Here is a 15,096-nt window from a genome sequence, read left to right as displayed (position 1 = left end):
CAACTAGATGACTAATGAGGCCAGATTATAATGATATCATCAAACTCATTCTTTGATCCTAGTATTGTATTGCATTTTTAAGGTTTTAACTGATGTATCTGATTTTCTGTCAAAATAAACTGAACTAATTGAACTGAACTGATACTAATAGAGAACATCAGAGGGAATGGACCTCTTTAAAATGTATTTTTAAAAATCTCACTCTATTAGGGCTGTCCATGTGACTCCCCCGGTAATGTCAAATCCAGATGTTGGCTGTAACTAAACCTCTTTAGCTTCAGAAATAAGTTCACAAAGCATTTTGCTTCATCTTTCTAGCTATATTCTTTTTGGTCCATTTGCTTTTCCTTTAAGTATTATCCAAACAGCATCTTACTGCAGGCTTTTATTTTATGTAGCAATTACCTATTCATAGGCTGAGTTTTCTGCCAGATAATGCCAGTTATTTTCCACTATAGATGGGCATCTTGTTCCCCTGGCCTTCTGTGCATTCCCTTACATTCTGAAAATGCTCACAGCTGACTCAGGGAGGAAGTAACTTGCAGCAGGTGTGCCAAGCAGTGGGTGCAGCAAGTATTGGGTTACATTCCCCTTCCGTATGAATGTACTGCTACTTACATTAATCGCTATGAATCATCAAAATGATCTCAGCAGAAACAATAGTGGAAGATTAATAGCTAGTTGCTGGAGCATTGTTGAGGCATAGCAGAAATGAAAGTACATAATCACCCATGTTTAAAAAATCAAATATTCTTAGGTTGTATTTTTAGTTGTTTAAAATTGCATTTCCATGATACTATTTAATTATTTAAAACATTTATAAGCCAATTTTTCACCCAGATAACTAGAGTCCAATACAGATAACAACAATAAAATCAACACAGACAGTCTGAAAACAACAGAACAATAACAATTGGGGGCACATTCAAGCATGGTTGGATATTGCATTATTGTGCTGTGATGAGTTTTTGCAACTGTTTTAGCCTGTGTGGTTGGGGCAGTGGCATAGCACCCACAGGGCGGCGGGGTGTGTGTGCAATGCTCCAGGTGGAGCTGTGGTGGAGGCATGGCCGAGCCGTGGAGGAGGCGTGGCAGGGCAGGCAGTGCTGTGGCAGGGGCGCAGGGCGCACGCACGCCCTGGGCACAGTTTCCCCTCGCTCCGCCTCTGGGATGGGGCAATCCAATTGAATAGGATTGTTGCAATGCAACGATGGAGCAATTTACAACAATATGTGGATGCAGTCCAACAAAGTCCTCTGTCTTTCAAGACATCCAGAAAACGATCATCTTCAGGACTCAGCAGAACTGAACATTTTACAAGCCATACTAATCTGCAAAAGAGATGTGTATATCCTTGGTCTAGCTTTGAGCAACTGATAATCAACTGGTGCTGGGTCTCTTCCACATCTGGACAACAGAGGCTGGGCTCTGTGCTTCTTCTTGAGCCCTGTCCAAGATACAAACACAAGGGATGATAAGATTGGTCCTTGGATTCTTTGATCTGAAGTTGTGACTTTAGGTAGCTTCAGTTTTTAACTATTGTCTACTTTTCTGAGCTTTGGACAGAATCATTGGTCAGCCAAAAATATTTGTGCAATAACTTATCAAGCACTATGTTTCCACTCCAGTCATCTTTATTTCTGTTCCTTTGCCTTATACTGAGGGTTTCAAATGTCTTATGGTACATGCCTGCATCTCCCTGGTATTGTGACGTTGTGCTACTGCAGTCATTTGACCAACATCTCTTTTGTATCACCTCTCATGGTTTGGTCGGCTCCAACACTGTTCCTGCTTGAGCTTTATCTTTGACTGATCTGATGTTATGGAAGAGTACACTTGAGCATGCCATAAAGTCAACCTTGCTGAATTTCAAGAAACGTGTAAGGTCACAGTTCTTTCACAAGGCTTTCTGAACTTGCAAGTAATTTTGGTTGCAGGCTTGTGAAAATTGATTGTGGTGTCATCGTTTAATTTTGTATAATTTTTGTTGATTTAAAAACCCATCTTGAATCTAAGGAGAAGTTTAGCACATAAGTATATTAATAAATATATATTAATAAATATATAAAAATATATATGCTACATTCATGAAAATAGTAGCATACTTGCTCAGTTTATTCCAAGAAGTGCATTACAAAGAGTTCTGGAGTGCCCTGGAAAGATTGAAAGGCCATGTGAATGCTTTGACAGTGTGAATCAGAAAGCTTTTGCAGAATGTGATTATCATCACAGAATGACAGATGACCCCTGTCAGCCAGAGAATCAGACAGGCTTTCAGCCCAGTCCATGGAGGGAAGGGTAGTTTCGTGTTGGCCAGGGATGGCCTAGTTGTGTCGCCCCTAAAGCTGAATGGGGAGGCACTGCAAGGAAGATAAAAACACAAACTCAAAAAAGGTCTGGAACTTACCATTATAATTCAACGGGCTCTGCATGCAGTTAGAGGGTATTTCCGGGCTTAAAGCCCTCAGGAAGCTGACTAAAGCTTGTTCCACCTTTTGGAATGCCCCAGGATCACCCCACAACAGCGTCATCACAACCTCCTGAAACAGAGGAGCACTGAGGCAGCGGCTGCATCTATGCCCAGGTTCCACAACCCCACAAAGTGCCCCAAAACCAGCACTATCACTGGTGTGAGGGCCACTTTTGATGTAGGTGCAACTGGCAAAATGGCATTGGTAGTGGGCTCACACCGATTCCACAACCCTTCTCCCATGTGGATTGCATTGTTAGGAACCAGCGTATATGTGAAGCAAAAGTTGACCTCTCCCCTGCTTCCAGTCAAACATACTTATTTTATACTCATTTAATGTTTTCTGTAACACTTGTGTACATTAAATCAGAGTTTGGGCCATGTTTTAATTCTGTTACGGGTATTGGTTTTGTATGGCGTTCACATAATTCTTGCCACAGCTTGGACGTTATGCATGGGGAAGGATCCTTTTTGGGGAGGCCAAGCCTGTGTGCCTGCCATTTTATTTATTTATTTATTTATTTTTATCCCACCCAATCCCTGAAGGGCTGTTAGTGGGGACCTGGTGGGGCAGGCCTCAATGCCACATGCCCAGATGATGGGCTGCCAGTGGACCTGCACACCCAGGTAGCTAGGGGAGATTCATCAAGCAGCCTGCATCCAAATGGCTCACATCAAGTTGCTGCTCTGATTCCCCCAGCATCTGGGCTGAGGGAAGGAATGGTTTTGGATTCAGCAAGCCAGCTGCCCAGCAGCCAGGATCTGACTCTTTATGCTGTGGCTTTGCTTCCTATTCCAATTATCAATAAAAGCTGGGCTGTGGACAATTTTAAATACCAGCATGTTTATTCAGAGGCCAGTAACTCCCGTCCTTCCCTTGGCCAGTAATGACTTGAGGGCATACAAGCTTAAGCTTGCTTGCTTAGAAAAAGGATTGCTCCTTCCATTCCATAGCGTGTCAGTCTTGTTTGTTTCCCTCTCACCTGTGCTCCCCAGCAACTGATTTAAGAAGACATACTATTTCTGATACTAGCGGGGGTAGATATCCATCATTAGTAGCCACTAATATAGCTCAGTCTTCCATGAATTTGTTCACTCTGCTTTTAAAGCTTTCTAAATTAGCAGCTGTGACGGCATCTTGTGGCAGCAAGTTCCGCAAATTAACCATGTGCTGTGTTGAATCTCCCACCCTAGTTTCAGTAGCTGACTTCAGGAAAGGGAGAAAAGCTTCTCCCTGTCTACTCTCTGAATTTCATAAAAACTACCTGTCTACTCTCTGAATTTTATAAAAATCAATCATGTCTCCTCTTACTTGCTGTTTTTCTGGCAAAACAGCCCTGTTTTAACTGATCCTCATAGGACTCTAGCCCCGATAATTTTGGTTGCTCTTTTCTGAAGCTTTTCATGGTTGACAGTATCCTTTTTCAAGTATAGTGACTGAACACAATATTCAAAGTGTGACACCATAAATTTGTATAAAGGCCATATAATAACAGCAGTTTTACTCTCTGCTGCCCCACACAATGGGTCAACATTTTCATCAAGCTATCTACTACCACCCCAAGGTCCTTTTCTTGGTCTGTTGCTCCAGCTCAGTTGATATCAGCGTATATGTGAAGTTGGGATTATTTTCCCCTATAGACATTTCCCAATAGTTACTTTGAATCTCATTTGCCATTTTAATTTTCATTCTGCAAGTTTAACCTCTTCACAATCCCTTTTTGCTTTAATCACCCTAATGAATTTGATGTAATCTGCAAACCTGGCTACCTCACTACTCAACTCTAAATCCAAGTCACTTGTCAACAAGCTGAAAAGCACCAGTCCCAATACAGATCCCTGAAGGATGCCACTGCTCACATCTCTCCATCGCAAGAACTGTCCATTTATTCCTACTCTGTTTCAGTTCCAAGGACATTTTCTCTTATCCCATGACTCTGAAGTGTGCTCAGGAATCTTTGGTAAGGGAATTTATCAAAAGTCTTCTGTAATGATGCACTACACATTACAGGACCGCATTGTTCCTCTATAATGTGTAAAATGAGAAGGCAAAGCAAGCCTTGCTTCTATTTACAAGGATGGTCAAACTCTTATATCGTGAGAATTGCTATGGCTTCTTATAGAGCAGTGGTTCTCAACCTTCCTAATGCCGCGACCCTTTAATACAGTTCCTCATGTTGTGATGACCCCCAACAATAAAATTATTTGTGTCTTGGTTCCTAAGACCATCGGAAATATGTGTTTTCCAATGGTCTTAGGCGACCCCTGTGAAAGGGTCTTTTGACCCCCAAAGGGGTCGCGACCCACAAGTTGAGATCCGCTGTTATAGAGCATACCATTTCATATCTAGAAGACAAATATAATTTCAATTCACAGAACACCCACACACTGCCAGGGAAAAATTAAACTAAAACTTTTTTCTTTAATATGCTGGGTTCCACGACAGTATTATGTGTATGTATGAACCGATTGTACTTCTCTCAGGGTTGATTCAGAATCCTACCTTCTTACAAAATGTGGGCTTCCTAAGTTGCACAGTATGGAATATGCTAGTGTGGTGTTTGCAGGGATCTGCTTAAAATGCAGAGGCAATTCTCATTTAAAAAATGACATTTCTCCCCTACACAAAGTAGACATCACGCAGTTTTGTCCATAGTTCAGTACTTCCACCATATCCAAACATTTATTTTTTCCAAAACTATTGCTAATGACAACAGATATATTTGTTTCCCTTCAATCGGGTTTAACAATTCCAACACATTTACTCCTCTAATACTGTACAGTACTGTACCAAAAAGAAAGAAGAGATGTACCTCCAATATTGTACATAGTACTATATACAAAGTACAATTTTACAGTTTTTTTCTTTTTTGTTTTGAAAGTAAAATATATACACCATATATATAGACTGGTGTAAAAGATAAGAAACAAATTGCTTTTAAACAAGAACATTCCATTCCAAATCCATTAAAATAGACGTTAATTTTTAAAAAACCAAATAATATAATGCACTGAATAAACCCAAACCTGACTTTGCAGGATTAGATTGTAAAAACACAAAAAAATGAAGATTGCTAGATTGTGCAATTGAATTGTGTTACATACAGTAGAATCAAGACATTGCTGCCATTCTTTTTCTCATATATATATATATATATGCGGTTCAGCCCTTGCTGTGTTTTGGCTACATGGATGGATGATGGTCTGTCCTTTATGTTACCAGTTCATAGTTTAGTATATTGCTCTAGCAGTTTGGCACCCACAGAGCCTAATTTATGAAGCCCTGCTTAGGCAGATGACACTCATCTACCTTCAAAGTGTGAAAAAGAGAAACACACAAGTCCTCTTTAAAATTATTTTAGTTCCACTATAACCAAAGGTTTGCTTTACAACATATGGAAACGTGCCCATACTGGCTCAACAGAGAAAAACAGACAGATCTGTTTGATCCATTTTAAAAAATTATCTCCAGCCCCCCAACTCCAGCACTTTCAAAATGAGCTAAGATTCGATTGCTTTTCTTTTCCATTTAAGCATATGAACAGGAAAGTTGCTAGAACCTTTAAAAAGCAGCCACTGCACGTGCATAATTGTTCATTTGTGCGGTACACAGCAGACAGGCAACAGCTTTTCACAAGCTTTGTGCGGTCCTAGCATCATTCTTTATAATTATTGGAGATGAGGAAATGTTTCTGTGAGTTGATCAGTAAAAAGGTAGAATTCTCACCATGATTAAACATTTTAGGAATCAACTACTTAGATATGAGAGATATTTGGCACCACATACACATTCAAAGCATGGTGTCCTTTTGGGGACCCCCCCCCCCCGGCAACCTATGGATACCCAACTTGAGGTTGCCTTCTGGGTAAACAGGCTCACTATAGGGTCTTGCAGAAAAAGACAAGCTTGCAACCAAAGGAGACCAGTTTTTGTTGTCTTCCTGTTTCTTAGGCACTTCTTTCATTATGTCATCATGATCTTCATGGAAAGCTTGCAGGCAATTGAATAATTATGAATTTGTAACCTAAAAAAGCTCAATTGCTATAAAATTTAGCCCTGAAAGGTAGTCAGTCATTTTAAAGAAACAAGCTTAAGCTAAGGCTCTAAGCAAAATATCCCAAAATGATTTTTTTTTTGCAACATAGTGAGAGACCAGCATTTGGGAAATGACAGTTTGGAAGCAGTGTCCAAAACTGAGGGATATTGTTAGGGCACCTGTTAAAAACCACTCTCTTGCCTGTCTGGCAATTGCTTTGAAAAGCAGGAAAGATGAAGGCAGGAAAGATGAAGGCAAGGAGAGAGGAGACATATTCAAACTAGGGAGAGAAGAGATTAGATACATTTTTGGTTTTCCCTTCCCCAAAGGAGTCTTGAGACAGTGTGTTTGGTGTATCTCCTCTCCCTGGCAGGAACCTGCCTTTCTCTCCCTATTTCAGACTGTCAATAGAAAGGGGTATGCCCTTAGCCCTTTATCCCCAACATTCAATGTGGTCTGCAGGTGACAACTACTGTCAACCAGAAAGACACTGGATATCTTGCAGTATGTAGTACTCAGCATAACAAATATAGTGTAGCCAGGTACAGAAATGGTATTATATATTCTTATGTAGCGTTATCAGTTCCTGCTTGTGAAATTCCTTGAGACGTGAGGTCAGTATCTGGGCAGGGCAAAGTCTGGGTAGGGGACATGTGGCTATCTTCCTAGGAAACTGATCTCTATCATCTGGAGATCAATTGTAATTCCAAAAACTCCAGGTCCCACCTGGAAGTTGGCAACCCTAATACAGAAACAAATCTTTACAGGATGAAAACCCTGTGCCCTGGGTGGTAGCTGGAAGAATCAGGCAAACAATTAGCCAGGATCCTCAGTCTTAGGAGAGATTAATTAAAATATGAACCCCAAACTCTTGCTGATGATTTCTGCTGCATTGAATTGGCACTTCTAATTCCTGTTGGTGTTTGTGGGAGTAACAGAATGAGATATTTTTCCCTTCCTTTCCCTCTTGACTTTTTGCAGTCAATGTACATATAAGAGACTTTCCTTCATGATCACAGTGTTGTTTAATATCCAGTGCTACACCATGCAGTTCGCAACAATACATAGGAATTTTTTTTAAAAAAAAATGGGTTAGAGTTCAATGTACCAGGATGTGAACTAAGCCTAGAGGATCATGAGGACTTTTAAATCCCCGAAGATTGTAAAAAGGTGGGACAACTTAGTAATAATTAAAGCATGTTTATAATTCAGAAGCCTACAAACAACAGTTAAGATAAATGAGATGTTACACAATGTCACGGGTGCAGATACTCCCAGAGATTATCCACAGAGATGCCTTTTTCACCATCTATTTGTTAAGTGACAATCCCTTCGACACTTAGAAACAAAAATGCCTGGCTCCAGTTATAAACATTTGCTTACTATTCCTGCATGGTATAGTCGTTAAGAGTGGTGGACTCTAATCTGGAGAAGTGGGTTTGATTCCCCACTCCACCACATTAAGTCTCCTGGGTGACCTTAGGCTAGTCACAGTTCTCTCAAAACTCTCTTAGCCCCGCCTGCCACACAAGATAGGTGTTGTGGGAGGGGAAGGTGATTGTAAGCCTTACGGTTAAGAAAGATGGGATATAAAAACCAACTCTTCTGCCCTTGACACAACACAGGTCAAATTGTAATTCCTGGACTGATTTAATATCCCTTTTGAATGGCAGACCTACAACAGAGAAGTAATTAGTTCTCCACTCTAACAGCATTGTATAGGCATATCTCTGCTACAGACTTCATCAGCTGAAAAGCCATTCCCTCTTCCCAGATAATTCTGATTTAAATAGTTTGGAGGGCGGGGTAGGGGTGGGGGCGTGGGGGGCACTGTCTAACAGAGAGGCTTTATATCTTCACCAAACTAAATTCTCCAGGAGTCTTCAAGGAGAAATCACAAGTCACAGTTACATAAAATCTAAGTTGTGGATTCTATGCATTCCATGTGCAATGTAGAGCATGCTACTAGCACTCCCCCTTGTGCAAGGTCAGTGTTTTTTACTGAGCCCCTGCCAAATGAAAATGTTAGCAGCTGAGGAAGCACACTCTGCAACTGAAGTTGTCCACTGTATTCACAATGCAGTCACAGATCAAGTCAATGTATACTCTAAATCTCTGTCAAGTAAGAGAGTCCACCAGAAAGATGTGGACAGCACATCCCTTTCCAAAAATGCAAGGGCATAGAAATCTTTGTAAAATTACAGGTTATCTAAAACTTAAAACTAGGTCTTAAAACTAGGAAAATCTAAACCAATTTAAGTAATATATTTCCTGAAAAAATTGCTTGCAGCTTGTCTATGGAATGAAGATACTTTACATATGTACATTTGCAACATAAGGTTATTTAAATTCCTGTCGGATGGCACACAATATGTTGTGTATTCTCTACATTTTTGCTACACTTATCAGTAGGTTCTCCCATGTTGAGGTCAGCAAAACAATGAAGTTAAAACAGTCAGAAACATGTTTTTTAAAATGATCAGTTTCTTCACAAACCAAAATGTGGAACCAATAAGTAAAGAGTTGTTCTATGATGCCTCAGGCGGCTGAGTTGCTCTTCACTGGTTCAAGGCTTGATATTAACTTAGACAAAATAAAGCATTGCTAATGTGCTTAATTAGTGTTTTCCAAAGTAGCTCTTCTGCTCTCACCTATCACCACCTTATGTAGTGCCAAAACGTTAGAATTGCCAATGTTTGAGGCTACAGAGTATTTTGCACGCATTTACTGACAGGTATGTGAAGGAATGAGAGAAAATGCTATCTAACACACCATGTGGTTATAATGGGCACTAAAGCTCTAAAGTGGCCTGAGATAGTGGAACTTCTATCATGGTTTTATGAACAAACAAAATCCAATAGCTTTGCCTGAGTAAAACACTAACCTTAAAAACAAGTTAAAAAGAAATGGATTCCTGGATTAGAAACCTGTCTCATCCTGAGAGCGAATGATCCGATTTAATATCAAGTTCTCATTCCTTTGAGCTAGCCGAGATCCAAGTGGAAGTAAAATGCACACAAAGACTGTCAGTGTTTCCAGAAGGCAACAACTAGTAAATATATAAAAAAAGAAAACTGCCCCCCATCTTTCACAAGGTTTGCTTTCTACAACCAACTGTGAGATTGTCAAATCTTCTTTAAAAACAACCCTTTTAATTTTATAAGATTTTAAAAAATGCCTGTCCTAGTAACAGCCTTAAATTAAGCTGAAATCACTATAGTATGTCTGTTCACAAAAGACAAGTATCTTGTTTCTATTAAAATATCAGTTACTATTCAATTCATAAAGCCACAAGAAAAGGAAATTGTACTCAGGCCTGTCACATGAAAGAACACACATTTCAGTTGTTGTTTTTTATCTTACTCCCATTTGAGAATCAAAGAAGTGTGATAGCATGAGAATCAGTTTTAATTCGCAGTCTCTTTGGATGGAGGTGAGATAAGAGGCAGAGGAACTCTCTCAGTCCCTTTGGAAGTGTGCAATCTTTTTAAAAATGTTTATCAAATGTAGAACATAAATTCCTATTCAGTGTAAAGAAGCATCTGCACAGTCTGTTGGAACCTTGAATCAAAATCCATCATGTGAAAATCAGATATTGAGAAGATTCATTTGACTATCAATAGAGTGGAGACATGATGATCTACACAGACATAGGCTGCATCACAGACTCTCTCCATACCCTACAGCAGCTTTTGTTTTGTTTGTTTTATGCTGTCACCCCCCTTCCCCCCAATCCCTGCAACCCACAGCCATGGGGGAAGGGGAGAGGAAAGGGAAAAAGAAAAAAAAGAAAGAAAAGGGAAGGGAAGGGAAGGGGGGGGGGGGGAAGAAAAGAAAAATACAAGCCTAGTCTGCTAAATGTGAGAATCAGAACTAGATTTTATAGGATAGCTCAGAAATAGTGAAACTGGGCTTGAGCCTATCTCATTTTACAAAAATCAGCATAAACATGCATTTGAAGAAGAAGAGACTTTGGATTTATACCTCATCTTTCTCTCCTGTAAGGAGACTCAAAGGGGCTTACACACTTCTTTTCCTTCCTTTTCCCCCACAACAGATACCTTGCGAGGTAGGTGGAGCTGAGAGAGTTCAGACAGAATTGTGACGAGCCCGATGTTATCCAGTGGAAATGTAGGAGTGGGGAAACAAATCTAGTGCACCAGGTAAGAGACCGCTGCTCTCAACTACTACACAAGGAAGAGAATGAACAGCTGATTTTCAAAACTTAACTTTTTTTTATATTGTCTCCTAAGTTTGTTGTAGAGAAAGAGTTTTAACATCTCCTTTCAAAGCATATGAATGCTTTCAGCTACAGAAGCACCAAGCAAAGATGCAACCAGGGGAGAGCTTAACCATGCAGCAAACTCTGGTACTCCTCAAATATCTACAACATCAGTTTAATTTCAAATGAACATGTGAATCAACAGAACTGAAACTTAGCTCGTGTGACACTATTATGATTTTTTTAAAAACCTAGAACAGAAAACCTCTTATGTCTGAGAACACATTCCTCTGAAAAGAGGCAGGCTGCAATGCAAACTCAGTACGCCCAGTGTCACCACTGAGGACTGTAACAGTGCACACAAATAAGGCCCAGATATGCCCAAGTCTACTTAAACCAGTAAGAGCAAATGCGTACATGGAGAAACACTGTTGCAGTTTTCCCTGTAGTGTTTGAAAAACAGAAGTCCTTTCTACTAATTTCCAAAATGTGAGGACACCGAAGATTTCTCTCAGTGGCCAGACACTTGACCAAAGTATTGGCAATTTACTTTGAAAAGGCTATCCAGTTTTGCCTTTTCCTCACTCATTCAACAGTGCCCAGAGATAAAGTTGTGATGCTTAATATCACCGATGAAAGAAGTGAAGGGATTGATTAGCTGACGCTTTGCTGCTGGGGGCTATAGTAACTTCTTAAACTAATCTTCAGCAGAGGTTTGATACTAGTTAAATAAAAAATGTAATATCTTCTTAACTGCATCTCCTCATCGGAAAACAAATAAACATATGAGATATTTTCACAGAAGGGCTTCAAGTTCAGACAGTACAGGACTTGTCAGTAGGCTGTTGAGATGCTGAGGAAACTGCAGGGGTTGAGGTGGTTGTTTTAGGGAAAACTGCTGGCTTCGGTCTGGTTGCTGGAGGTTTGACCTGGGCAGCTATTTTGACAGACTTTGCTGGCCTGAAGGCGCAGGGAATATCGCTTGCTGTACTGGCACTTCGCTGGAAAGCTGGTTCAGAGTCCTTGAGGATCTGAGTATGCAAAGGGCTGGAAGGTTCTGACGTGGGTGCCACAACTGGGGAGGTTTTCAGGGGCTCCAGGGTGTCGAGGACTACATCGGGTGCATGTTTCACAGTGCTTTGCCTCTCCAGTTCCCGCAGTTCATTCAGAGCAGAATTCATAGTAGCTTCAATATCCTGTAGAAAGAGAAGTGACACATGACTACAGGAGCTAGAAGTCAGCTTGTGGGGAAATACTGGGCAAAGCCATGGTTACCATCAGAAGAAGACTCACTCTGTCTTCAAAGACACCTGGGAAGCAATGGGATTGTGGCTACCCATAGGAGCAGGGACCAATAGGTATGTGGGACTGAGTGGACTGCCTGGATAACCACACTGCAACACTACAATCAGCACTTTTGGAATGAGTTCCCTTTCCCTTCAGAGCAGATGCATCTCAAGTGAACTGTAAATGTGGCTTTCTGAAATACTGTCCAAATGTGATTTTCCAGGCACAACAGTCAGTGTATTTCACTGTGACAGCTACTTGTATCATGGCAGGGTGAGAGGGCATGAAAGAACTCTGCAAAACCACTGCTCCTGCTCATAAAAAGCCTGGGGTGGACCTCTCAGTCCCACTATGACTGTACAATGTAGGCAAAGTGGGAAAACCTGTGGACTAGAATCAGTCCACCTGTGATTTTGTGAGACCACCTGCAACCCAATTGAACTCTCCATCTCCTTAACCTTAGGGTTGGGATGGGGGAGCAGTCTTCAATGTGCAACCAGTCTTCCACAGTTCACAGTATATGGTAGTTTATTTTCTGGAATTACTGATTATGCTTTGTTTCAATAATATACTAAAACCACAATAGATTAAAACAAGATTATCAGCAAAATGGCATATACAGACAGATGCATAAAGGCTACTGTCTGGACCATGGACAAGTACTACATATAGCAGAGCTATTACTGGGGAGCAGCAGTGGCATAGTGTTTAAGAGCAGGTGTACTCTAATCTGGAGGAACTGGGTTTGATTCCCTGCTCTGCCACCTAAGCTGTGGGGGCTTATCTGGGGAATTCAGATTAGCCTGTGCACTCCCACACACGCCAGCTGGGTAATCTTGGGCTAGTCATAGTTCTTCTGAGCTCTCTCAGCCCCACCTACCTCACAGGGTGTTTTTTGTGAGGGGAGAAGGGAAAGGAGTTTGTAAGCCCCTTTGTAAGCCCCTGTTGTAAGCCCCAAAGGAGAGAAAGGGGATATATAAATCCAACTCTTTTTCTTCTTCTACTGCCTTCTTCAATGAGACCCCTTTTGGCATTTGACATTCTTGTGATTTTTTTTTCTTCCAAGAAAACAAGTTACAGTGGGCTGCCTAACTTTGTAACATGAGATTAAATGTTCTTGAGCTTTATACAGATCCATAATATACTGGAAAGCAAAAGACTGGGCCAAGCATGCAATCACATCTACAACTGGGGAAGAAGCCAAAGACAAACGTCTTCCCACTGAACTGAGGTAGTTATCATGACTCTGGAAAGGAATGTTAAGCCTCAGCAGTTTGAAAAACTGATTTCTGGTTTACGTTTTGGAATTGCTATGTTCTATAGGTGGGTCGAGACTGATTTATTCTATTTAGAAATTTTTTTTTCTCTATCATGAGTCTCAGAGTGGCTTACAAGTACCTTCCCTTCCACTCCCCTCAACAGACATCTTGTGAGGTAGCAGAGGATGAGAGTTCTGAGAGAACTGTGACTACCTAAAAGCCACCCAGCAGGCTTCATGTGGAAGAATAGAGGAACAAACCTGGCTCATCAGAGTAGAGTCCACCGCTCATATGGAGGAGTGGGGAATCAAACCTGGTTCTCCAGATTAGAGTGCATCACTCTTAACCATGACACCATGTGGCTCTCAGGATTTATTTGAACATTTAAACTCTGCCTTGTCTTGTGGTTCAAGGTGGCTTACAATGATAGCTAAAATACATTTCCAGTAAAAGCCAGAATAAAACATCAAACCTTTAATCTCTCTCTCCATTTACTGTCGATATAAGATAACCACCATTCAAATCTCTGCCCCGCCCCTCCACCCTGCAAAAGCCCTGAGTAAATGAGTAGGCTTTACAGGGGCTCCAAAAGATCTCCAGTAGGGGGTTTCCTCACCTCTTCAGGGAGCCCATTCCACAGAGCAGGAGCCACAATGGAAAAGGCCCAACCATTGGCCAGTTCCAGACAAGCCACTCTAAATGGTAGAATAACTAACAAATGGTGGACTGAAGACTGTATCTGGTGTACAGGAACATACGGAAGATTATCAATTACTTTTGTTTATCAACATAAGCATATATTTAGTACTAGCAGGGCACCCATGCTTCGCTATGCATACTTCATCACAGGCTCTCTATGAATTTCGGGGTGACATTCAACATACTTCTTTACAGCCTGTTTGTGAACATATTTCCTCACAGCTTGTCTGTGGACTGATGGGTTTCATATATTTTGCAGCAGCTTCCTGCAGTTGTCTTTTTATAATGCAATGTGTTATTGCTCTCTTCCACCTGGTGGGCTCCAAAAGACGTCATGTGGAAGCAGCCGTTGTATTTTCGGGATGCAGAAAGGAAGTGTTCTGCAATTGGATGCTGATGAGTGAGAAGGCTGTGAAGAGGTCCAGGGTAGGGTTGAAGGGCAGGGAGTTGGACAGTACGGCCACTGCAGCACATTCCTGGGGACTCATCCCACCACTTCAGAGCACGACACCAAGCACAAGGTGATTGGAGGCCGACAGCAATAAACTTTTCTCCACAGTAATAAATCTGATGTCCATATGCAAAACCTGACAAATGTTTAGTAGTCCAAGGTGATAGTGTGGTTTGTAATCTATTTTGATAGTATTTGGCTGTAGCGGTGTTGTTAACGTGAGGGTGGGTGGAAGAGTACTTTTCCACAGCCTGTCTGTTAACTTCGGGGTGACATTCATCATACTTTTTTGCAGCCTGTTTGTGAACTTTAGGGTGACATGCAGAATATTTCCTCACAGCCTGTCTGTGGACTGATGGGTTTGTTTTCAAATAGGTTCATGTGCATTGTGGAGGGCAGTGGTAGAGTGCAGTTGGTGGAGGACATGAAGCTGGTGGTGTTGAACTGTCACCCTTAGAATGTTCGTGCAGCATGTCTGTGGACTGAGCAGTTGGTTTGCCCTTAGAATGTTCGTGCAAGAGATGAGCAGTTAAAACAGTAAATAGGTAATAAATCGAGTGAAAGTGAATATTTGGGAAATCTTTTCTTAGTGAGCACCTGGAGTACGTAAGGAACAGGTGTGCCAAATTTCATGTTTATGGCTTCAGTGGTTTTTGAGTTCTGTTGATGAG

The 15,096-nt window shown here is 41.2% G+C and overlaps 1 protein-coding gene across 5 annotated transcripts in view; it reads right to left on the bottom strand.

Annotated features, from left to right (window-relative positions):
• Nucleotides 1-5,114: 5,114 nt before the first annotated feature.
• SRGAP2 (SLIT-ROBO Rho GTPase activating protein 2) overlaps nt 5,115-15,096 on the bottom strand; it is a 259,927-nt gene continuing 249,945 nt past the window's right edge. For all 5 annotated transcript variants that reach the window (XM_048496312.1, XM_048496314.1, XM_048496315.1 and 2 more), the window contains exon 23: nt 5,115-11,925. In XM_048496312.1, the coding sequence (XP_048352269.1) occupies nt 11,545-11,925 (381 nt within the window). In that variant the 3' untranslated portion in view covers nt 5,115-11,544. The remainder of the gene's footprint in view (nt 11,926-15,096) is intronic.

This window comes from Sphaerodactylus townsendi, linkage group LG05 (genome assembly GCF_021028975.2).
Source record: "Sphaerodactylus townsendi isolate TG3544 linkage group LG05, MPM_Stown_v2.3, whole genome shotgun sequence".
NCBI lineage: Eukaryota > Metazoa > Chordata > Lepidosauria > Squamata > Sphaerodactylidae > Sphaerodactylus > Sphaerodactylus townsendi.
The sequence above is the reverse complement of the archived record's forward strand: the minus strand, read 5'-3'. Positions and strand labels throughout refer to the sequence as shown.